At 41.7% G+C, this 25,810-nt stretch overlaps 1 protein-coding gene across 1 annotated transcript in view; it reads left to right on the forward strand.

Moving 5' to 3' along the window:
* The first annotated feature begins 7,530 nt into the window (after positions 1-7,530).
* LOC136879246 (calpain-9) overlaps positions 7,531-25,810 on the forward strand; it is a 48,913-nt gene continuing 30,633 nt past the window's right edge. The window contains exons 1-3 of the mRNA XM_068229000.1: positions 7,531-7,573; positions 10,661-10,807; positions 24,349-24,480. Of these exons, the coding sequence (XP_068085101.1) occupies positions 7,559-7,573; positions 10,661-10,807; positions 24,349-24,480 (294 nt within the window). The 5' untranslated portion in view covers positions 7,531-7,558. The remainder of the gene's footprint in view (positions 7,574-10,660; positions 10,808-24,348; positions 24,481-25,810) is intronic.

The raw sequence follows: 25,810 nt of genomic DNA on the forward strand, positions 1-25,810 counted from the left end.
TCAGCCCGGCAAAAGCTACTTCTAACCTTGATGTTTTCCCAATGCTTCCGCATGCGTTCTCGGTGTCGTTTTTTCCTCTCCTGCGTCCATGCCTTTCCTGTTTTTAATTTTGGCTTGTCTCGGAAACCCTGGAACGCTTGAAGTTTCTTCTTAAATGGGACACACTCCTGGATGTAATTATGTGTGATTCCCACTTCTCTATCCACCTCAGTGAACCAAATCCCTTTGGTTTTTTCTGTTAAAAAGAAAGTATTGATGCGGGCTATCAGTTTCTACGCGGGTGTCGTGATGCCGTCTTCTGCAGTTCTCATTGTCTTTGACAGGACCTAAGATCTTTCTCAAAATCTTCCTTTCTTTGGCCTCCAGTTTCTTGATCAGGCCTTACTTTTTTGTTCATTGCAGACATTCTAAAGCGTATAAGACCTCTTGGACAGATGACATTGCAGTAATGCCTCAGCTTTGCTTTGAAAGATATGGACATTTTGTTGTAAATGCCTTTGATTAAATGGTACGCCATTCCCATTTTGTTCATCCGTAATGTAAAGGTTCCTTTCTCTGACAAGTTTTGTGTTATCAGTTCTACCAGTTACTTGAACTTATCTACTCGTATCATTTTGTCTTGTTCCACTGTGAGCTCTCTGGGTGCAGGCTTGATATTAGTTGAACTTTTTGTTTTCTCAAAAGAGATTTGTAGGCCTGCCTTCGCTGCTTAAGATGAAAAAACCTGTTCCATGGCTGTGTTTAAGGAATAGGAAAAATTTGCAAGATAATGATAATAATAGCTATTTTTGATTCATATTTTGTCATTTTAAGGTCATATTTGTTCGCATATTTGGACGATTGTTAGGTCTTTATTATCCGAAGCCTGGTTACCAAATTCCAGGATGAATGTAAAAAATCCTCATATCCTGTAGATGAAGTGCAATACTTAGTAGATATGGCGAAATCAAGAGTTCATTATGAAGACTTCCGTTATTAAGGAAGTCCAAGGAAGGAATTGCAGCTCTCTGTGGCTTAAGCGGTTAGAGAACGGTTTCTCCAAGACTTGACTAAATCTTGCTGACGGGCAGAAAATTTCTTGAGCGGAAACGGAAGAACTTCGTTCTGTAATTTCCATTTTGCCCTCTTGCTCTTGCCTCAGAGCTGTTACGTAATTTCATTCATTACTATGTCCGGCTTCGTGGCTAAATTGTTGGTATAAGGGGTGCCGGGTTCGTAGCCTTCGGTTCAGAGGAGCCTGGTCCCCCTGTGGGTATCCCCTGCCTGTCGTAAGAGGCGACTAAAAGGAGCCCCAGGGGCTCTGAAATTTGGAGTGTGGGTTGGCGACCACGGGGCCCTTAGCTGAGTCCTGGCATTCCTTCCACTTACTTGTGCCAGGCTCCTCACTTTTATCTATCCTATCCGACCTCCCTTGGTCAACTCTTGTTCTTTTCCGACCCCGACGCTATTAGGTTTGCGAGGGCTAGGGAGTCTTTCATTTCACGCCCTTCGTGGCCCTTGTCTTCCTTTGGCCGATATCTTCATTTTTCGAAGTGTCGGACCCCTTCCATTTTTCTCTCTGATTAGTGTTATATAGAGGATGGTTGCCCAGTTGTACTTCCTCTTAAAACAATAATCACCACCATCAGAGGAGCCTGGGTTCGATTTCCACCCGAGACGAGGATTTTACCTGCTTATAGTAAAATCCTCTAGCTCGGGGACTGGGTGTTTGTGTTCGTCTTGATATAATCTTAATTTACATAGAACACATCACATTACAGAAACACACAATAGTGAATACATCCCTCCACTTGTGACGTACCCACTCTGCCCACAGTTGTGTGACATAATTGTGACATGTTGGGTCACCTTAATGTTAATATAAATAAGTAATATATCATTGTTTCTCCATAAAAAATATCCCATGGGCGCCAGCTTCAAGCTTTTGGTTTGAAAACGAAAGTTGATAATTAATAATAATAATAACAACGCGTAATGAGACTAAAAACTCCCAGGGGTGGGGTGACGGAACACTAACCATTAAGTACACTAACTTGGAAGTTAAGGATCATTAATAATAATTTCATAAAATACAAATTAAAACAGCTATTTATTAGGATGAAAAACGTGACGTAACGGAGTATTAACGAAATCTGAACTTACGGAAAAAAAGAAAAATTGAATGAAATAAACTGTAAGAAAATCAACTGTTGCGCGAAGACTTGCAGTAATTTATGCCATTAGCTCACCATTTGTAGACTCTGTTATGTAGAAGCTTATGATTGATGGATCTCTCGTACAGGTGGCGTCATCTCTTGTGGATTCCAGTCCTACTTCTGCTTTGTGCATAGTACACTAGCTTACTATGGCTTTCCTGCCTTTAACACTTCCCACTGTACTCCTTACATAAAGTCGTAATGAGTCCTAATTTTAATAGCAAAACCACCATGGTTTCCGTTCATGGAGAGAATACACTTGTATTTTTCCGTATTACGGAAATGTAGCGTAACTAAATTCATAACAAAATCTCTACCTTGACTTTACCTCTCGTCGTTGAGACAACAGGTCCCAATGAGAGAAACTTTTGAGTAGTATACTACTCAGATGCGAAGTTAACTAAGTTAAAATCTTCTCCGATGTCAAGACGTACAGCCCTCCTCCGATGATAAATTAGAATCGTAGAATCGTCGTAAGAGCGTCTTTCAAGAGTACGAGTCTCTTCTTCTGTGAGTACGATTCAGAGTAAGAGAGTCTCTCCAGCCCTTGTCATTAATGCATATAGCCTACAAAATCTCCCTCCATCAACCACATCACATGGTCCAGTAAGATTTGAGGTCTTATCCCTTCTCCTATGTATTGCTGTGAATCCATCACGTTGCTTCATTACATCTATTAACATAGGCTGAACTTTCCCGCGGAAATAAAGCGTCAGGTAGCGAACTTCGAAAAGTAGGCGTTCATGAGGTTTCAACTGTCTCCTCAGAGTATGGAAGGGGTGCGGTCTCTCGTAAGCTTGATGACGTACATTTCCTGGTAATGGGCTGAAATTAGCCTGCTGACTCCGGACACCTCACTACGGCTATTGGAAAATTTACTGCAAACTATTAATACGAATGATGTTGAAATACTTTACACAATAAGTTGTTCGTTCAGAATACGTTATAGCCACGATACAAAGAAATGAAATGATGATGTGAAATGGATGATTAAAACCCTATATATATATATATATATATATATATATATATATAGTAATTTAAAAGTCCGACTCGTTGGCTGAATGGTCGGTTCTGAGGGTCCCGGGTTCGATTCCCGGCCGGGTCGGGGATTTTATCGGTTGTGATTAATTTTTCTGGCTCGGGGACTGGGTGTATGTGTTCGTCCCAACACTCTCCTCATCATATTCAGACAACATACTACACTACCAACCACCACAGAAACACGCAATAGCGATTACATCCCTCCATACAGGGTTGACGTCAGGAAGGGCATCCGGCCGTAAAACAGGGCCAAATCCACATGTGCGACCCAGTTCGCACCCGCGACCCCACAGGTGTGGAAAAAGCGGTAGAAAAAGAAGATATATAGTAATTTAAAAATGACCTACCAGTGATTAAATATATACATATTATCAATTAATTATATAGTTCAATAATGTAATACATGCAGTGATGTCCCAAACATCACACACTTAGGGTTGGCGTCAAGAAAGGCATCCGAGCGTAAAACTGGGTTAAATTCATATAACATGCCGACCCCAAGTAATTGGGAAAATGCTAGGAGGAAGAAGAAGAAAAACTGTATCCAAGAACTTGTTTATCGCCTTCCTTGTAACGATTTTAGATGCCAGTGTAGTAACATGCCACTGAATTATACGACCGAGCTCGATAGCTGCAGTCGCTTAAGTGCGGCCAGTATCCAGTATTCTGGAAATAGTGGGTTCGAACCCACTGCCGGCAGCCCTGAAGATGGTTTTCCGTGGTTTCCCATTTTCACAGTAGGCAAACGCCGGGGCTGTACCTTAATTAATGCCACGACCGCTTCCTTCCCACTCCTGACCTTTTCCTGTCACATCGTCGCCATAAGATTTGTCTGTGTCGGTGCGACGTAATCTGTTTCTATATATATAACTTATATATATATATATATATATATATATATTTTAGCTTTAGACCACGGGGCCCCTAGCTGAGTCCTGGCATTGCTTCCACTTACTTGTGCCAGGCTCCTCACTTTCATCTATCCTATCCGACCTCCCTTGGTCAACTCTTGTTCTTTTCCGACCCCGACGCTATTAGGTCTGCGAGGGCTAGGGAGTATTTCATTTTCACGCCCTTCGTGGCCCTTCTCTTTCTTTGGCCAATATCTTAATTTTTCGAAGTGTCGGATCCCTTCCATTCTTTCCGTATGATTAGTGTTATATAGAGGCTGGTTGCCTAGTTGTACTTCCTCTTAAAACAATAATCACCACCACCACCTTTTAGCTTTAGTTTCCTGAAAGTCCTCATTTTTACTGCTCTCCCCCAAATCAAGATGGCGGCACCATCTGCCAGACGAGGTAGAAAATTGAAATTTGGGAAAATGACAGGCTTTAGCCTGTAACCGACGGAAAAATTCCAAGATGTTTAATTCACTTTTTATCCCCCGCAAAATATCGAAATGTAGAAAAAATATTAAAGACGGTGCAGACCTTCGTTTCTAGAGATTTCGTGACTGAACGGTAAGTCGTATCATAAAACGGATGGCGCTATCTATGTTCAATTTAGAATAATCTACAACTTTGGTCCTACGCCTTTTTGTCCTATTTCTATCACGTGTGCGTTAGATTTGGCTGTATTTCTCGATCTACGTAAATTTTGCCGTTTTTATCACGTTTAATTCATAGTTTGACAGACTTATAGGAAAGACAGAATCGTCACATTAGGCACGAAAACTGGTCCTTTCAGTAGCCATATGTGAACCAAATTCTATGTTTCTAGCTGTCACATGTATCTGAAAAGTAACGCAGGGTGTGAAACACCCAAATTTCTCCCTATTCAACGTTTCTAACTCAATCCAACCCATAAATAGAGGAGACATGAGAAAATGTCATACGATCACCCATTTAGACTGCTAAAATAGGTGTCTTATGGTGCAATCCGTTTGTCCATATAACGTACCGTTGAGCAGCAGTTAATCTGTAAATGAAGGTTTGCAATATTGTAAACATGCATATACTTCGTATACCGTTCTACTGTATATATATTGATTGAAGTCAATTTGTTGTGTAGAAAGTGTGTGTCTGTCATTCTAATTAATACTTGACAAATCGATAGTGACTCTCAGCTGGACGTCTGGTATTTTAATCATTACTCTCCACATCGACATTGACTGGCAGTAGGAATGTAATCGTTCTCCAACTCATGTGTAACTGGCATTAGTAAGGAGGGCCTACCATGGTAATTAATAATTTCCTTCTCGATTTGACTGGCAGAAGGTAAGGGAGTATGAAATTTTCTTCGAAACTCCCCTACCCGACTGTGCCTGGAATTAGGAATGGGGGCCTGCCATTGTAACGAAAACTCCACAAATCGATTGTGACCGCACAGTAGGCAAGGAGGCCTTCTATTATAATGAAAACTTCCCAAGACGATTGCGAATGGCACTAGTCGAGTGAGCATGCCGTTATCATCACAACTCCGCAACTCGCACTTGATATTGGAAACGACGTATGGGGGCCTCTCCATGCTGTTTCTTGGATAACGTTAAGAGACATGCAATTTTTAAACATCTTATTCACTGATTTTGCAGTAATTTACTTCGATATCCGTATACAATGTAGAATACCGTAGCGAAGCACGGGCACATTTGCTAGTCTGTCTATATATATGTTACACTGAAGTCGATTTGTAGCTTTCTAGAAAGGGGTGTCTTCCACTATAATACAAACTCTACAAATCGAGAGTGACTATCAGTAGGAGGAGCGTCTGCAATTTTAATCATAACTCCCCACATCGACTGTGACTGGCGGTGGGAAAGGCGGTCTGCCATTATAACGGAAACTCCCTAACTCCGCTATACCTGGCATTAGTAACGAGGGCCTGCTGTTGTAATAAAAAAATCTCCTTTATTTGACTGGCAGAAGGGAAGGGAAGGGAGCATGCAATTTTGGTCAAAACTCCCCTACCCGATTGTGTCTGTCAGTAGGCAATGGTGCTCACCATTATAAACAAAATTCCCCAACTAGATTGTGACTGGCAGAAAGTAAAGTGGCTGCTATTATAATAGAAACTCCTCAACTCGATTGTGACTGGCAATAGGAAAGATGGCCCGCCGTTATAATGAGTAGTCTATTCCCCAACACGACTGTGACTGGCATCACGAAAAGGGGCCTGTCATTGTAATGATAACACAAAACTTAATTTTGACTAGCAGCAGGAAGATGCCTGCTATTATAATGAAAACTCCCCAACTCGATTGTAAATGGCAGTAGGCAAGTGAGCCTGCCGTTATAGTAGAAACTACCGAACTCGACTGTGAATGGCAGTAGGAAAGGGGGCCTGCCGTTATCATCACAACTCAACAAACGGCACCTTACATGGGAAACAACGTATGAGGACCTCGCCATGGTGTTTCTCGGTTAATGCTAAGAGACATGCAATATAATAAAATCTTACTTGCTGCGTGTACAGTAATTTACCTAGAAATCCGTATACAATGTAGAATACCGTAGCGAAGCACGGATACATTACTAGTAGAGGATAACACATGTACAACCTGATTGTTCAAAATATATTTTTCGAGATTCATGAATGCTAAAAAAACACAGCAAATTTGTACGCATTGTATAAAACAAGTTCGCAGGTACAAATAATAGTGTTAATAATTTTACGTCTCACTAAACGGTTTTTGGAGACACCGAGGTGCCGGAATTTTGTTCCATAGGAGTTGTTTAACGTACCAGTAAATCTATCGACACGAAGCTGACGCATTTGAGCACCTTCAAATACCACCGGACTGAGGATATATCGCTTGGGAGCATAGGGACCTTTCGGCGAAATATCCGCCGTTAATCGCCGATAGATTAAGCGACAACTAGGCTTTGCTACCCATGGACAAGAAAATGGAAGGGATTATCTGTTTCAAACAATACATGAGGTCTAAACAACGGAAGCAGCAGGATATAGGTCAAGTGTCCACAGAGTAATATTTTGCATGTTTTGTGAACTATACGTGTGACTCAACTATTTTTTTCCACTACTTTACGAAGAAGCGTACCGAGACTAGGGCTTGTCCAATTGAAATACTCAAGTTTATGACTCATTTTCCCCACTTTCTTAAAGAAACTGTTATCAAATGGATCGCATGCAATTACTTTTTTGGCGTCGTCTACAGTATAATGCTCGGACACTTCATTTATGACTACCAAAAATAATAAGCGCCGCTTAATCAAAATAATTAATGATTCTGTCCCCGCCTTTGAGGTCACTTTGGGTCAACAGGGTGACTAGATATCTGCAAGTTTAATTGAACTTCATTTTTATAAAAGGACCATCCGAACTCTTGCTCCATCAGTTTCAGGAACCCACCAAGATCCAAGATGCCAGTGCGAACGGTGAGTGTTTCATTTTCGATCTCAGTTTGAGTGAACAATGAATGATTGAATTTCAAGGGAAATTTATCTTTTTTTTTATCGTTTTACTTCTGTTTATAATGGTACTGGAATAGAATGGATAAAGAAAATATGTGTATTCAAAGAGCATGTACCAGTCAGCTAACTCTGTGAACATTAACCAATGTGTGTCCGTAAATGTCAGACTAGTGATATTGCTTCATTCTAAAGCAACGTACCGGGTACGTACTCTAGCTACCAGGCGAGTGCCACTTATCACATATTTTCTCTCATTGACTATTTGATGGAACAAACTCTCTTACACCGAGCTCGATAGCTGCAGTCGCTTAGGTGCGGCCAGTATCCAGTAATCGGGAGATAGTGGGTTCGAGCCCCACTGTCGGCAGCCCTGAAGATGGTTTTCCGTGGTTTCCCATTTTCACACCAGGCAAATGCCGGGGATGTACCTTAATTAAGGCCACGGCCGCTTCCTTTCCATTCCTAGGCCTTTCCTGTCCCATCGCCGCCATAAGACCTATCTGCGTCGGTGCGACGTAAAGCAAAAAAACAAAAAACAAAAACAAAACAAAAAGCAACGCTTCTGCCGGGCTGAGTGGCTCATACGGTTGAGGCACTGGCCTTCTGACTCCAACTTGGCAGGTTCGATCCTGACTCAGTCCGGCGGTATTTTAAGGTACTCAAATACGTCAAGGGGCCGTCTGGCCGAGGCGGTAAAGGCGTGTTCGGTTCACCCGGAATGACCTGGGTTCGATTCCGGAGGTGCACATAGCCCTGAGGTGCACTCAGCCTACACAAAAAATGAGTACTAGGTTAATTCCTGGGGGCAAAGGCAACCGGGCGTAGGGCTAACCACTCTGCCCCATCAAGTGCCGAGGTTACGGATAGTGGAAGCCTTTACCTTCCACCCCGCTATGGGCCTTCATGGCCTGTACGTAGAGACTGGACTTGACAAATACGTCAGCCTCGTGTCGATAGATTTACTGGCTCGTAAGACACCTCCTGCGCGACTAAATTTCGGCACCTCGGCGTCTCCGAAAAACCGTAAAAGTAGTTAGTGGGACGTAAATCAAATGGCGTTATTATAATTATTAGCATTGCTTCTACTTACTTGTGCCAGGCTCCTCATTTTCATCTATCCTATACGACCTCCATTGGTCAATTGTTGTCCTTTTCTGACCCCGACTCTATTAATGTAGAGCATTCGAGGCCTACGGAGTCTTTCATTTTCACGCCCATCGTGCCCCTTGTCTTAGGCCGATACCTTCATTCGTTGAAGTGTTGGCCCCCTTCCATTTCTTCTCTCTGATTAGTGTTATATAGAGGATGGTTGCCTAGTTTTGCTTCCTTTTAAATAATCATTACCACCACCACCACCACCACCACCACCACCACCACCAGTCTTATCGTAGTCAGTACGGTAAAACTGAATAAGACATAAATGATCGGAAATTCTATTCTCTATGACTTATGATATGTAGTACTTTTCGATAGGACCAATAATATACTGTAGGTAATTAAAACTTACATTTAGGCGCATTCCCCTAAAGTACCATTTCAACCAGAGTGGATAACATTATTTATAGCGTAGATCCCCTTTCCCCCGACTTTACATACCGATTTTCATTAATTTCTATCTACCCATTTTTTCGTGGCTCGGCGTTGATATGGATTTCGCAATGAAAATCCAAATTCATGAATATCTCTGTTATCATAGCCGGTACGGTAAAAATATAAAATACATAAATGATCGGAAATTTAATACTATACAACTATTGTTATGTAGTATTTATCGATAGGACCACTAATAACAAACATTTGAGAATTACATTTTAGGCCTTCTCCTAAACTACCATTCCACTCAGAGTGAATACAATTATTCATGGTCTAGATTTTAGCGACTTATTCCCCGACTTTATATACCGATTTTCTTTAAATTCTCTTCAGCCGTTTTCTCGTGATGCGCGTACAGACAGACAGACAGACAGACAGACAGACAGACAGACAGACAGACAGACAGACAGACATTACAGAAAATTAAAAAGTGCATTTCCTTGTTACTGTGGACACGACCGATACAGAAATACTAGCTTCAAAAATTCTGAGTAATGTACAGACAAAGTATTTAAACAGTTTGATTTGTTATCACTAAGAAAATGAATAACATGTACAAACTTTGTCATAATTTTAAGTTTAGTTATCATTATTTCATGTCTTTACATTAATAACTTAGGCAACTGAAATTTGCGTTTGAAGGAGGATTAGTTTTAAACTATAATTTTTACTATCAAGTAGAAATTTCAACAATTTAATTTCTTTAACTCGATGATACGTTTTTGCCCCTATATCAAAACCAATTCCTTTCCAAACTGTAAAAGCAACTATTAAAAGGTTTAGAAAGCAGCTCTGCATATTACTTACTTTGAAATGTCGGACCTCTTCCATTTTACTCTCTGATTAGTGTTATATAGAGGATAGTTGCTTAGTTGCACTTCCTCTTAAAACAATATTCTTCATCACCACCACCACCACCACCACCACCACCACCACCACCACCAGTCTCATCGTAGACAGTACGGTAAAACTGAATAAGACATAAATGATCGGAAATTTTTTTCTGTATGACATATTATGTACTACTTTTTGATAGGTCCAATAATATAGGTAATTAAAAATTACATTTTAGGCTCATAACTTTCAACGCATATTTAGATCACTATCAATTTTTTCTTCTTCTTCTTTTAATTCACATTTTCTCGTTGGTACGGTGTCTGTTTTCTGGATCTACAGTAACTGCGCCACGTAATACGGTCAACTGCATCGTCTGGTTGGAAATTGACCGTTTTCAGATCGTTATTTTCTGTACCCTGCCACCTTTGTTTACTGAGACGAAGAACTTCCCTTCTTTCCACACTGAGCAGCTCGCTAACATTTCCAACCCATTTCCTAAACTATACTTTCTTCAATGTCCTCCGGCAAAGAGCTCGTATCCCAACTGTCCCGACAGTGAGAGTAAGAACATAGGGAAACATAGGGAACATATTCTAATCCGTGATCGCTCGTGTCTTGCAGGACGTCCAGGCAGCGAAGCTGAAGAAGATCCTCGCTTCTGTCAAAGGAAGTGATCTCTACTGCGATCCAGACTTCCCGGCCACTAATGACTCTTTATTTCAAGATCCCGAAAATGAGCTGCCTCTCTTAGTTTGGAAACGACCGCATGTAAGTATTTAATAGTACTTTATTGTAATTCATTTTTTAATGAATCATAAAAAGACAAATCTCATGTTTTACCTGGAAGAATACATAAGGATTGATAAGATATCTATAGAAAAATATGCTATTTTGATCAAATTGTTTCAGAATCAGGAACAATAACACCTACTAGTCAAAGATGAGTAAATGTAACATTCAAATTATTTGGAGTATATATATAATTTCATTTTGTTTCGTGCGGCTGTTGCTAGCTTGGTTCATCCCTTGTAAGCCACGGTCTCAGACGAGGGGATGGGAAACAGTGTGTGTTTTGGTGGAGGACAGTGTTGTGGGTGGTGTATGAGTTTCAGGGATGATGGGAAAAGCACAAACACCCAGTCCCCGAATCGAGGGCATGTGGAGTGGCAGGGTTTCTTCAGTACATGATGTAGGGCACAGGTGTTGTATTCCTCCGAAATCTATGTTGAAGAATCTATTGAGAAGGCTTAGAAAAGTCCACTGTGATACTGAAGCAAATTACAAATTATATCCTCATAAATCAACAGTTATTTCATACTATAATGCAGTTGCCTTCTATCCGCACTCTTTTTAGTTTCATGCCAACGGCCGTAGCCGTGTTGAAACACCGGATTCCGTGAGATCTCCGAAGTTAAGCAACATTGGGCGTGGTCGAGAAGTGGATGGGTTGCCACGTGCTGTTGGTGGGGGTAGACCTGGGATTTTAGGCTCTAAAAAAATAGTTTTAGGCGCCGAAAATAGGCTTTTAAAAGAGAAAATAGGCACTTAAAACATGTTTTAAAAATGTGTGGATAGGCAGGAAATGGACGTTAAAATATTACAATATACACTTAAACTGTAACGTGATACATTTTTACTTTAACAAACGTGGTGTCCCTATTCTTAACCGAAATAATTGCAAAATTAAAACAGAATAAAAAAGACATTTATCAAAAATATAAAAAGTCATGTGTCAAAAAGAGTTATGGATTATATGATATGTCATTAACAGTACTGATCTAAAACCTTAATACCAAATTCACTGTACACAATTACAGCACTGTAGGCATCCAATAACGGTGTAAACGCGAAGGGAGTGTGTGTTTATTATTTGTGAGGAACAGTCCTACAGTACTTTCATTCGTAGTTTGCTTTACAGCACATAACAATAATCTTCTCCACATTTTCCACATTTAGGCTGTGTCTTTTGCCTGTTAAGATCATTTTGAAAGCAGAAGAAGAGCGCTCCACACTCACAGGTGTTAGAGGGGCATAGGAAAATTCACCTACATTTTTCAATGGAATTTCACTTGGTAAGTCTACCGTTTCCCCATCCATTACCTGATGTACCCTTTTCAGCACTGAATAACCTGGGTTCTTCTGCAGTACATTAGAACACTTGTCTCTTATTTTATCCCCTACCTTAACCCTAGCACTTGTCTGTTATTCTCAGCTTCCTCGATTACAGAAAATTGCTGTTTGAGACTATTTCTTTTTTTCCATCGTATTTGTAATGGTGACTGGAAGAAATGAAAAAATTGCCTGAATATACGCATGTCTCTCTGAATACTGGAGCAATCATTTAACAGCTCTTTGACAGACAACACACATGCAGATTTGTCCGTTAAAGGCAAATTGTCTATCACAGTCATGATTTCCTCAAGATGTTCTGCATAATACAGGGCAGCTTCCATTCAGGAACCCCAACGGGTGATGATTGGCTGTGGTGGAAGGGTATAGAGGGGAGTTTCTCTCGAAAGTTGGCTATTCTTGATGGAGCCTTACAGAACACTTTCTTCATTGTTGAAATGAAAGTATTTACTGCAGGAAACTCGGCCCTAACTGTTTCTGCGAGTCTATGCAATGCATGCGCCATGCAAGTACCATGAATTAAAGAAGAATAGACAGTTTTGAGGAGAGGTGCAGTGGCAATCATGTAGGAAGCAGCATTGGGGACAAGGAGAAGGACTTTAGAATCATCTACACTCCCAGGATACAACAGTTGCAACCCCTTGGTATGCAATGCTTAGACTATTGACTTTCTCAAGCTGTTTAGAGCAAAGAAGGTGAGCGGTAGATGCCTGATTGGGTTCCAGTTTTCCTACTATAAGGTTAGCAATGTACCTGCCCACAGAGTCGGTGGTTTCGTCCACACACAGCCATATGCAAGACTCAACAATATCCTCCCTGATTGACAAAATGACCTCATCGTAACAAATATCTAAGTAGTTTTTCTTTAATGTAGATGCTGATGGGATGTGCTGCTGGTGTATTTCTGTAAAAAAAATCTCTTAAAACCAGATTATGCACAGTATTCCAGGGTATATTTGGTGCAACTAGGACTCTACACATATCAGCATAGAAACCGTTATGGGTTATAGGAGATATAGTTTGTGTGAGCAGAGTCTGTCTAATATTACTTTTCATGGCTGCTTTCACTTTGTGACTGGCAGTATCTGCATGCTGCTGAAGGTGGCATTTTTTCTCGTGTGAAATCTAAAACACATTAAGTGATGTCAATTAGAGACTAAGATGAGGAATAGAAAAGGTGAGGCATTGAATAAAATTTGTAATTTTGAACTATTTAAATTAAGCCATTATTACTCTAAAGTTAATTAAGAACAAGAACACTACAGTCCCCAAAGGGCCTTGGCTTTCAATAACGGTTGCTGCCCAGCTCATGGCCTGCAGATATTGGGTGGCATGTGGTCAGCACGATACATCCCTCAGCCGTATTGCCTTGCCTCCGTGACCCCTGCCCACTGTAGCTTCTCAATTGTCCTCACGATGCTGGGTCAACACCGTTCCAGACCTCATAGATTTCTAAATTACTGCCGGTACTGAAAATCGAACCCAGGTCGCCTAGACTAGGTCTCTACAATTAATTAGAGGAGCCAATATCAAATCCTTCCTTTAAGATTAATATGAAATTTCAGATATATGCACATACCTGTTTATTGCAGTACTGGCAGAAAATAATCTTTCCAACAAAAGTCATCTGTGGAAATTGTACAAGCCATTGTTGTATAAGCGCACTCTTAGATGATTTCGTTTTAGGCATGATGAACTATATGTACTTATAAAGGTGTTCTTTCACTGGCGACTTGACACAGTATGTCCCTTCTTAATACCTGCTCATTGTTCTTCCTAGATAATCCTCCCCCTCACCCCGTCACTCGACACAGTACGTCCTTTACTACCTGCTCGTTGTTCTTCTGAGCTAATCCTCCACCTCCAAACTTCACTTAGTATTCCTTTGGTGACAGTTGTCTGGGAAGAGCACATTTCTGTGAAAAACCCACCCTCTGTTTTTCTGCTCGTTCCAGAGATGTCCATTGTGTGATTGTAAAAATTTCATAAGTTGAATTTTAAATGTAGAAAATAGGCAATTTTAGGCACTAAAATAGTAAAATAGGCTCTAAAGGTCCAAATAGGTATTTTAGGGCACTATAAAACTACATTAATTCTAAGGGATTTGTCATGAAACGTCAACATTTTTTTAAAACATCATGTTATCTCGTAAGGAACGAAATAGGCATTTGCCTTAAAATCCTAGGTCTAGTGGGGGGTAAGGGAATAGAGGAGCGGAAAGGAACTGGCCACTCTACCGTACGTAAACTCCGGCTCAGGCACAACTCTGCGGAGGTTCGGGCCTGCCTTCGGGCAGAACACACCCTCACCTTACCTTTAGTATCATGACACTTTACTACAGTGTAATTAGGCCTACTTGCTACACTCTTTTATTAGACATAGTTTTGGTTGGTTGAAATCCGCCTCACAGTAATATAAACACGGATAGAGTGAAAGAATATGCATTAGCGAACACCAAACCTCGTTGAAATTTTTCTCCGCCTGATTTGCAACACGATGTTTCCGTACCCATTTACACACGCCCCTGCCTGTCGTAAGAGGCGACTAAAAGGGGCCCCAGGGGCTCTAAACTTTGGAGCGTGGGTTGGCGACCACGGGGCCCTTAGCTGAGTTCTGGCATTGTTTTCCACTTACTTGTGCCAGGCTCCTCACATTCATCTATCCTATCCGACCTCCCTTGGTCAACTCTTCTTCTTTTCAGACCCCGACGCTATTAGGTTTGCCATGGCTAGGGAGTCTTTCATTTTCACGCCCTTCGTGGCCCTTCTCTTCCTTTGGCCGACATCTTCATTTTTCGAAGTGTCTGATCCCTTCCATTTTCCCCTCTGATTACTGTTATATAGAGGATGGTTGCCTAGTTGTATTTCCTCTTAAAACAATCACCACCACCACCACCACCAGGGACTCTGAACTTTGGAGCGTGGGTTGGCGACCACGGGGCCCTCAGCTGAGTCCTGGCATTGCTTCCACTTACTTGTGCCAGGCTCCTCACTTGCATCTATCCTGTCTGACCTCTCTTGGTCAACTCTTGTCCTTTTCCGACCCCGACGCTATTAGGTTTGTGAGGGCTAGGGAGTCTTTCATTTTCACGCCCTTCGTGGCCCTTGTCTTTCTTTGTCCGATATCTTCATTTTTCGAAGTGTCGGATCCCTTCCACTTTTCCCTCTGATTAGTGTTATATAGAGGATGGTTGCCTAGTTGTACTTCCTCTTAAAACAATAATCACCGCCACCACCACCCATTTACACAAAAATGGCGTCTTTGAATCGAATTGGTGAAAGGAGAACGATTTGACAAAATCTGACCAGAAGAGGAGAAGGAATGATAGGACTCATCTTAAGACACCCAGGACTTGTTCAGTTAATATATGAGGAAAGCGTAGGCGGTAAGAACACTAGGAGTAGAGCAAGGTATGAATATGACAAACAGATTAGAGTAGATGTAGGATGTTGTAGTTACGCAGAAATTAAAAGGTTAGCAGAGGATGGAAGGCACGGAGAGCTGTATCAAACCAGTCTATGGACTGATGACCCTAAAAACAACACCGATTTTGAACAGACCACTTCAACTATTTAGTATCTTTATTTTACAAAATGGTAGCAGAGTAAGCGAGATTAAATCATGGTGCGGCAAGAGCACCCAGTTTTGATGAACAGTATTCTTTAAGAAAAAAGTCAGCTCCTGGATGATATGCAGCTGTATAGAAATTGAAGTGATTCCAGTGCGAACCTATGTACATAGGTCAGACTGGAAGGAGTTTTATCACCTGGTATCAGGAATATATTAATGCCAAAAAGATTTACGCTATGAGTGTTCACAACAATAGATTTTGGCCATTCATTCTTGTCTTCAGATCAAGACGTTGTTATACACGTAGTTAATGACAGCACTCTTCTAAATACACTTCCTGGCAAAATATAAAAAATAAAAATTGAAGCACCAGAAATGATCGGATGTCAATGTAACTTCGTATACGTACACACTATCGGCGGGTATGTAATCTGCCGCCATAACAATCTTCACTAATGTATAGATTAATCCATTTAAGACATAATATCGCATACAGGATGAACCATGTAAGTTGAGACTGTACAATATCTCACAAACTAAGCGTTCTATAAAGAACTGTCTGGAGTAAAAAAATGCTTGATATTAAGGAGGAAAGAACATGCTATTTGTCGAGTTTTCTTTGGAGAACGTATGGATGGTCATTTGAGGGTCACTTGACTTTTTTGAAATGGGAAGCGATATTTTAATTTTATTTTCGCATTCCTCACACAAAACTAAACAGCTGTATAAGTACAGGGTTCTCTCGTTAATGCAGACAATGCAACATTTATGACAGTTAGGTACACAGAGTAATACTAGGTATTGCATACGCATCGGAGCTTAGCGTGATAAATGTTAAAATTGATGCCCTCCTACCTCAATGAATTTTTCAATTCTGTGATTGAACGATGTGTCTGTCAATACTGGCACGAGCATTTCGTCCAGAGTCGTTGGTTTTCCACAATCCACTCGATCCTTCAGGTAACCCTATAAGAAATTGTCCGGGGATGTAACGTCAGGAGACTGAACAGGCCCACTGACGGGACCTGCGTGACCTGTCCAACGACCATGGTTATTTAAAACATTTCGAGCAGTACGTGCATAGTCCGCAGGACATCCGTCGTGCTGATACCATATTTGGTTCCTAGTTTCTAATGGTATATCTTCCAACAAAATGGCAACACCTCCGTTAAAAAGTGTCTATACTTTGCACCTATTAAGTTGCCATCAATGAACTATGGCCCATTTATCTTGGCACTCAAAATTCCACACCACACATTAACCGACAAGGGTCTCCGATATTCCACTTCTCGTATCCAATGAGGATTGTCCACAGCCAAATAGCGCATATTGTGTCGATTTACTTCACCATGATCTGTGAACGTACCCTCGTGACTAAACAATACTACCTGAAAAAAGTTAATATTATTCCGCAGTCTATCCTGTTATCACTTACAGAACGTCAGTCTATTCACAAAATCATCACCCGTGCAGTTCTTCATGTAATGACATGGTAGGGATGGAATTTATGCCGTTTCAATATTCTGAGGACACTGTTTCTTGACATTCCTGCAATGGTATCTAATGCGCGAGAACTCACGTGGGGTCGTAATCCACTGTAACTAGCACCGCAACTGCCCTATTGTCGTCCGTAGCGCTTAGTCTGCGCCTCCTTTTCTTTGGCTGGACACTGCCTCCTTCGGTGAATTGTTTCATCACACGATAAAATGAAGCACTTAATGGAGTTCTTCTATCAGGAAACCTTCCCGCGTACACATCTCTCCGTTCCGCATCTCTCCTAGATTCCCTGTAAATGAGAACCATTTGCACTTTGTCTTGTTGTGAAAGTCGATCCATTTCAAAACACAGACAACTGGGTACGCTTCAAATGTTAAACGACTTGCCTGGAACTGATGGTTGTCACTCGGTGATCACTAATTGTAGTAAGTACGTACTACCAGATGATCCACCTCGCAGGAGGTTGCAAGTACAGTAATGACAGATACCAGGAAACAGTCCTACCTCAGAAAGTAAACAAAACAACGGACACAGTGTCTCATGGCATCCTCACCGTAGTGTTATGCTAAACTGTGTCGAATGAGTCCAACCATTCATTGCGCTCTTCAAACATATTAATGTAATTCGCTCATACTTTTCGTTGTTGTGTACGTTGGTGTACGGACAACTGGAAAGTGCTTTATACAAAAGCTGTTTGTTTTCGTATTCCTCACACAAAACTAAATTAAAAATGTTATCTCCCATTTTAAAAATCACGTGACCCTAAAATGACCACCCAAACGTTCTCCAAATAAAATACGACAAATAGCATGTTCTTCCCCACCTTAATACACTGAAGAAAATGGAAATTGCAACACCCAGAAGGAGTAGTGCTACATTGCTGCAATTAAACATGCAGGCCGAGTGTTCAGTTGTGCTTCGATGATTACTATTTAAGGTCCCTCTGACCACAAGTTCGAACAACAATCCATACAGGATCAGCCCACCACGAGCTGCTAGACATTGATGAATTCGTCGAGGCATGGAGTCAATAAAGCCCTGGATCGCTTCCTGAGGAATTGTGGCCCATGCTTGCTGCACTGCACGGGTCAGTTTCTCCAGAATTGTGGGTGGCTGAGCACGGTTGGCCAGTTGTTGACCCACACATGCTCAATAGGACTGAGGTCCGGGGATCTGGCGGGCCATTCTAAGGTTGTGATGTCGTGGAGAGCTTCTCTGGAGATGCGTGCAGTGTGAACCCGGGCATTGTCCTCTGAAACATCCCATTAGCAATGTTCGCCATCATAGGGACAACCACTGGATTGAGTACCCTTTCAACGTACTGTCGAGCAGTCATAGTGCCCTCAAACAAGCACTAATTGCGATTTCACATTAAAGCCAATAGCTCCCCAGACCATAATGCTTGGTGTTGGCCCTGTGTGCCTCTCGACAATAAGATCTGGGGCGGCCCCTCTCCCCGGTACGTCGGCGCACACGATTCCGACGATCACTGCGGGCAAGACAGAAGCGCGATTCATCACTAAAGACGACCCTATGCCATTCGTCGACCCACGTCGATCTTTCTCGACACCAGGCCAGCCTTACACGTCGCTGTTGTGGGGTCAATGGAACACCTTCTGCAGGGACACGGGCTCGTAAGCCAGATGCACGCAGGCGATTACCAACTGTTTGTTGTGTAACGTGGGGTGCCACAGCTGCTCGAATTTCCGCTGCTGTTGCATGGGGTTCCATCCAGGACATCCGAATGATGCGGCGATCCTCTCTCACAGCTGTCAGTCGCGCTGGGCCTGTGCCAGGTCTACGAGTGTGGGTACCTTCATTTGACCACTGCTGCCATACACGTTGTACCGTAGATGCCTGCCGGACAACATGTGCGGCGACAGTTCTTAGCGATAATCCAGCCCCTCACAGCCCAATTATCCGAGCCCTCTCAAACGGCGACAGTTGTTGATAGCGTGCTCTTCTCTATCGTCGAGGCATGCTTGACGGGGAACACTTCACTGCACAGACTGCAAGTCAACTACGCTTCACCAGAGTCCGTATACTGGAGTTGATTCCTCCGCGACCAATCACGTGAGGAGACCTGCAGCAACAATCGAATGGGTCTAAAACTTTGATCGTTTACATACCTACATGGCATCGTTCCATATTTTGAAAATCAACACAAACGACCAATGCCTTTATGGTGTTGCAATTTCCATTTTTTTAAGTGTATCAATCAGCTTTAATTCCGGACAGTTCTTCATAAAATAGTTTTTGAGATATTGTACAGTCTCAACTTACGTGGTCCATCCCGTATAACTCAGTGTATCATGAATTTCGCTAAACCTTCATTAATCCAGGACCGGAGGATCATGTTTACGACTCTGCTAGCTTAGGGGAATGTTCACTGCTTCAAATAATATTAATGCTGATGTTTTATTACCACTTAACTCCATGCAGCCTACACACCTCTCATATCTTTCATAGGAACACACAACAAAAGAATAAACGTCACTGCATGGGTGCCCCAGAGGCTCTGAACTTAGGAGCGTGGGTTGGCGACCACGGGGCCTTAGCTGAGTATTGGCATTGCTTCCACTTACTTGTGCCAGGCTCCTCACTTTCATCTATCCTATCCGACCTCACTTGGTCAACTCTTGTTCCTTTCCGACCCCGACGCTATTAGGTTTGCGAGGGCTAGGGTGTCTTTCATTTTCATGCCCTTCGTGGCCCTTGTCTTCCTTTGGCCGATATCTTCATTTTTCGAAGTGTCGGATCCCTTCCATTTTTCCGTCTGATTAGTGTTATATAGAGGATGGTTGCCTAGTTGTACTTCCTCTTAAAACAATAATCACCACCACCACCACCACCTCACTGCATGGGTCTAATGGCTAGACACCAAAGTTAATAAACATTGTTAACAAAACAAATTTAATAAACAATACTAATGAAAACATTTCTTAACTTAGTTAATAAGCTTTTGTTAACAAACTTCTTAAAAATTATATCCAAGCCATGAAAAGCTGTTTGTGAGTTTGTGATGCATTGCATCAGGAAGAAGAAAATAGACGCAGAGTGTGGCAAAGAAAAATATTGGAAAGGCGTTTAGAATTAAGTTTGAAGAGAAGACTTATGTCAGATCTTTTAATTCATGATTTTTCTTGAGAAAGTCCCCACATAATTTTCAGTTCGCGTTGACAGTAATTGGGCCTGAAATTGAGAGAAATGATACAGATTATCGTAAAGCAGGCTCCACTAATGACAGGCTGTGAATAACTTTAAGATTCCTAGAAAGTGGTGACTTGTACATTTCACTTATATATTTGTCTAGAGTATCAAACCAAGCAATTTCAGTTATTGTGCCTGAGGTGTTAGAAGCTTTATAGGGTCTACAACAATCAGAATGAATTGGTAAAGGTACGAAATAAATAAAATATTCATTTAACCTAGTTAGGATAGTACTATTTTATAATGAATGAAAACCTACAACCTGTTTTCCAGTCAGTGACCGGGTCAGGGATGGAATGAATGAATGATGAATGAAGCCCCCATCTTGCGGCGAGGATAGGAATTGTGCCAGCTGCCGAAGCCTTTCGCACTCCTCTGGGGCAATGATTAATGACTGATGAAATGAAATGATAGTGGAGAGTGTTGCTATGAAAGATGACGGGGAAAATCGGAGTACCCGGAGAAAATCCTGTCCCGCCTCCGCTTTGTCCAGCACAAATCTCACATGGAGTGACCGGGATTTGAACCACGGAACCCAGCGGTGAGAGGCCGTCGCGCTGCCGCCTCAGCCACGGAGGCTACTATTTCGATGATATCCAAGTGATTATGGAAGATTAGGTTAATCAGCGAGAAGCGAAGCTGGAAATGGAACTAAATTAGAACATAGCTAAAGGAATATCATACATTAAAAATACCATATTTCAGAATATTCGCTTGCGATTTTACAATTGATTTTTAGAAGAAATAAGAAAGCATCGTATTCGTCGCTATGAATTTGCGTGCTCTGATTGTGTGCTTGCGTATGTACGAACCGAAATGTTAACGAAAACACGAGAAGTTAATGAAAAGTTTCAGTCACAAAAGTCAAAGATTTGATGTATATCAACATGCAGGGAAAGTTTATGAACACTATATTTTGTTTACTAATAGTCAGCCCCAGGGGCTCTGAACTTTGGAGCGTGGGTTGGCGACCACGGGGCCCTCAGCTGAGTCCTGACATTGCTTCCACTTACTTGTGTCAGGCTCCTCACTTTCATCTATCCTACCCGACCTCCCTTGGTCAACTCTTGTTCTTTTCCGACCCCGACGCTATTAGGTTTGCGAGGGCTAGGGAGTCTTTCATTTTCACGCCCTTCGCGGCCCTTGTCTTCCTTTGGCCGATATCTTCATTTTTCGAAGTGTCGGACCCCTTCCGTTTTTCCCTCTGATTAGTGTTATATAGAGGATGGTTGCCTAGTTGTACTTCCTCTTAAAACAATAATCACCACCACCACCACCACTTTACTAATAGTCAAAGAATATTCATGAACGTTGTTGGTTAACCGTGTTCATTAACAAAGTTAACGAAAAGACATGTATGTGCGCGACTACGTGTCAAAATTATTTATAACGAAACATTTAATTTAAAATTTAAAAAAAATCACCATAGTGCGAAATAAAATACTGTACTCAATGGCCATTCGCAACGTTACTCGTTTCGAAATTCCGCGGCAACATCTCACTCGTAACGTAAATAACGATTATGGTTACGTTGTTTGATCGATTACATTTCTATAATGTTTATTACATGATGCTATACCTGCAACAGAAATATCTGTCGAAAGATCGACTAAATTTCCTTTATTATGCTTTAATGTACAAAATTAACTGTAAATATACACTGATCAGCCGGAACATTATGACCGCCTACATAATAGCTGGTCCGCCTTTGGCTCGGATAACAGCAGTGAAGCGTCTTGGTATGGAAGCAATGAGGCCTTGGTTGGTCGCTTGAGGGAGTTGGCACAACATCTGAACACACGTCACCTAACTCCCGTAAATTTCGGGGAGGGGGCGATGAGCTCTGACGCCATGTTCAATCACATTCCAGATGTGTTCGATCGGGTTAGGATCTTGTTGAATAATGCACCTGCCGTTGGGAAGCACGATCTTCATGAAGGGGTGTACGTGGTCTGCAACCAGGGCACGATATTTCTCGGCCGTCGTGGTGCCGTGCACGAGTTCCGCTGGACTTATGGGTGCCCACGCGAATGTTCCACAGAGCATAGTTGAGCCGCCGCCAGCTTGTCTCCGTCCTGCAGTACAGGTGTCAAGGAGCTGTTCCCCTGAAAGACGACGGATTCGCACCCTCCCATCGCGATGATGACGAAGGTATCGGGATTCATCAGACCATGCAATGCTCTGCCACTGCGCCAACGTCCAGTGGCAATGGTCACGTGCCCATTTCAGTCCTAGTAGCCGACGTCATGGTGTTAACATTGGCACATGCATGGGTCGTAGCCTACGGAGGTTCATCCTTACGAGCGTTCGGTGCACTGTGTGTTCAGACACACTTGTACTCTGCCTGTCCATTTTTACCAGTCTGCCCAGCGTACTACGTCCGACATCTGTAATGAGGGGTGGCCGCTAAACCCCTGGACGTCTGGATGTGGTTTTACCTAGGTTTCGCTACTTGTTGAAGACACGCATCACAGCACTCCTCGAACACCCGACAAGTCATGCAGTTTCCGAAATGCTCACGCCGAGCCTCCGAGCCATCATAATCTGCCGTCGGTCAAACTCAGATAGATCGCGCCTTCCCCATTCTATAGTAATTGCCACGTAAGGAAATACCCCAGAAAGTAAATGTCGCCGCCCGATGCTCTTCTTTTCTCTTTTTTGTAATGGCTGATCACTGCTGCCAACCTGCCTGGTTACATATTAAAATCATCAGACATAACCATAACAAACTAACCTCAATGTAAACACCGATAATGAATGTTTCCCTACCCTAGTAAATGATAAAAGATAAGATGAAATAAATCAAGATAATTGTGAATATCTCCTCAATGAGGAATTAAGGAAATAAACACACTTTCTCACTTAAATTATCTGTCTTTATTTTGATATACAGTAGGCGTACTATAACCATATTCTTGAAAAGAGGGGCGTGTTAAACGATGCAATTTATTTAATAAGTCTTTGCAGTGTGATTTTCGAAAGTTCCAGACATCCAATGACTTCCCTTTCTTTTGCGCGAATATTTCCTTCTCTCTTCAATACCGGTAACCAGTAAGGAGAGAGATTATTGGGCATATTTTCAGCCTGGAGGCTGGTTATATCTTCAAGCTTATCAGGAAACATATAGGAATACTAATGTGCCAAGCTCCGTGAACGGAATTTAGGTCAGCTTTCAAGTTCACTGCGGATTTGAAAATAATAATGTTATAAGTTCTACTGCCAAAATTTCGTCCCGCAAGAGTTATTTCATGTACCGGTAGATCTAGACATGAGACTGACGTATTTGAGCACTTTCATCATTTCACACAAACTATGTTATTAAATGCATTATCCGAACATGCCACAATCCTACTTACCTGGTATTAGCCAAATAGATTTACAATCCCACAGAAAAAGAAAATATGCTTTAAATATTCTCGCAAATGTATCACTACTGACTTTAACGGCGATGCGGTGGCAACACGCACTTCACGCTAGAGCAGTGATTGAACGTTGCCAACGTGCCAGATTAACGGTAAATGTAAGACGTCGTATCGGCAAGTAGGGTCCCTAAACTGTATGGTTACCGACACTGAAAAAGACCCAACAGCAAGAAAAGTAACCATAAATCAATATCTTAATATTACAGGGGAGAAAGGGTAAGGTTGCACCCTTAGGGTACGTCCTTACACGGAGAGGACTATACACACGGACAGCACGCACAATGATACTTCATGCACCGTGTGTGTGTCTAACGAGCAGTCACTCCTTGTCCGGTGACGCTGCTATCTTCTGGACGGGTTTATATCGATAGTAGGTAGGTGGTCATAATGTTCCGGCTGATTAGTGTATATTTAAAATGCAAGGAGCTCATTCTTTAAGCATCATAATGGATACTTATGAGGGTGATGTTATGTCCACAGGAAATTGTTTCCAAACCTCAGATGTTCGTTGATGGAGCAAATCGTACCGATGTGAAACAAGGAGCGCTTGGTGACTGTTGGTTTCTGTCAGCAGCTTCAGCAATAGCTTGCAGGCCGGAACTGATTCAAAAGGTGAGGTAATCTTATACACGAGTTCTAACAAGTAATGTTTAATTACATAAATTCATGCAACTTGGTTATATATTGTTATACCTTACAGTATTCAGTCTGCAAGTCTCTGTGATTTAACAAAAGGAGAAAGGATGCAATGTTAGTTACAAATAGGAGGTTGTAAATACGTGCATTACACAACAATCTACAATGAATATATATGTATGTCTATGTAAGTAAGGAAGCTGAATAATTAGCTGGAGATTTTAACATTTCCTCTATACACTTTAATAATAAATAGCAAATGTACCCGTGCTTATCTACAGTATTCTACATTGTATACGGATTTCTACGTAAATTACTCTACATGCACTGAATAAGATTATATTAAATTTCATGTCTCTTAGCGTTATGCGAGAAACACCACGTGGAGGACCCCATACGTTGTTTCTGATGTAAGGTGTGCATTGGGGAGTATTGATGATAACGGCAGGCCACGTTTCCTATTGGCATTCATAACTGAGTTCGGGAGTTCCTACTGTAATGGCAGGCTCATTTGTCTACTGTCGTTCAGAATGGAGATGTGGAGTTTTTATTACATAGACAGGCCCCTTTTCCTAATGCCAGTCACAATCGAGTTGGGCGGATTTCATTACAGTATAATAGAGAAATTCAGCTCTGTCTAACGTACACTGGTTCGAGATACGACAAAATGTCATAGGACCAGAGTTGTAGATCGTTCCAATTGAGTGGCGATTGTGCTGTCTGTTTTGCTATACGACTTACCGTTTAGCTACCTATTATCCCGAAACCGTCATTAAAATATTTCGATACTTTTTGGGGCCAAAATGTTCCACAATTAAACAGCTAGGAATTTTTCCTCAAAGGAAAGAGTGTCCAGTTTTCGCGATGTGCACTCGCGTAAATACGAAGGAATTAAGTAAGAAAGTAATACAGTTAAGAAAGTTACATTAACTGAAGATCGGGTAATAACCGAGGACAGCCGAAGAGGACAAATATGTAAATACCAAGTGGATGTATTGGAAAAATGAAACGACGCTAATTTAATTGTGATCATATGAGTTTGATAAGAATATGACTTATGGCGTTATTACTTAAGCCTAAAGAGGCAAAGCAGAAGCAAGAAATTAAAGTATAAAACGGATGTAGAAGAGAAATACAGTAAAAATTATAGCAAATGCCATAAAACACCTTACGGTGTGAAATAATGGGCTACACTCCGCGTACTATTGAAATATTAACAGCCACCCTTATTACTATTCCAAGATGATTGTAACTTCCAACGGCATTCCGCAGATATCCCGCAGAATGGCAGCTTGACGCCTCCCTC

The sequence above is a fragment of the Anabrus simplex genome, chromosome 8 (assembly GCF_040414725.1).
Source record: "Anabrus simplex isolate iqAnaSimp1 chromosome 8, ASM4041472v1, whole genome shotgun sequence".
NCBI lineage: Eukaryota > Metazoa > Arthropoda > Insecta > Orthoptera > Tettigoniidae > Anabrus > Anabrus simplex.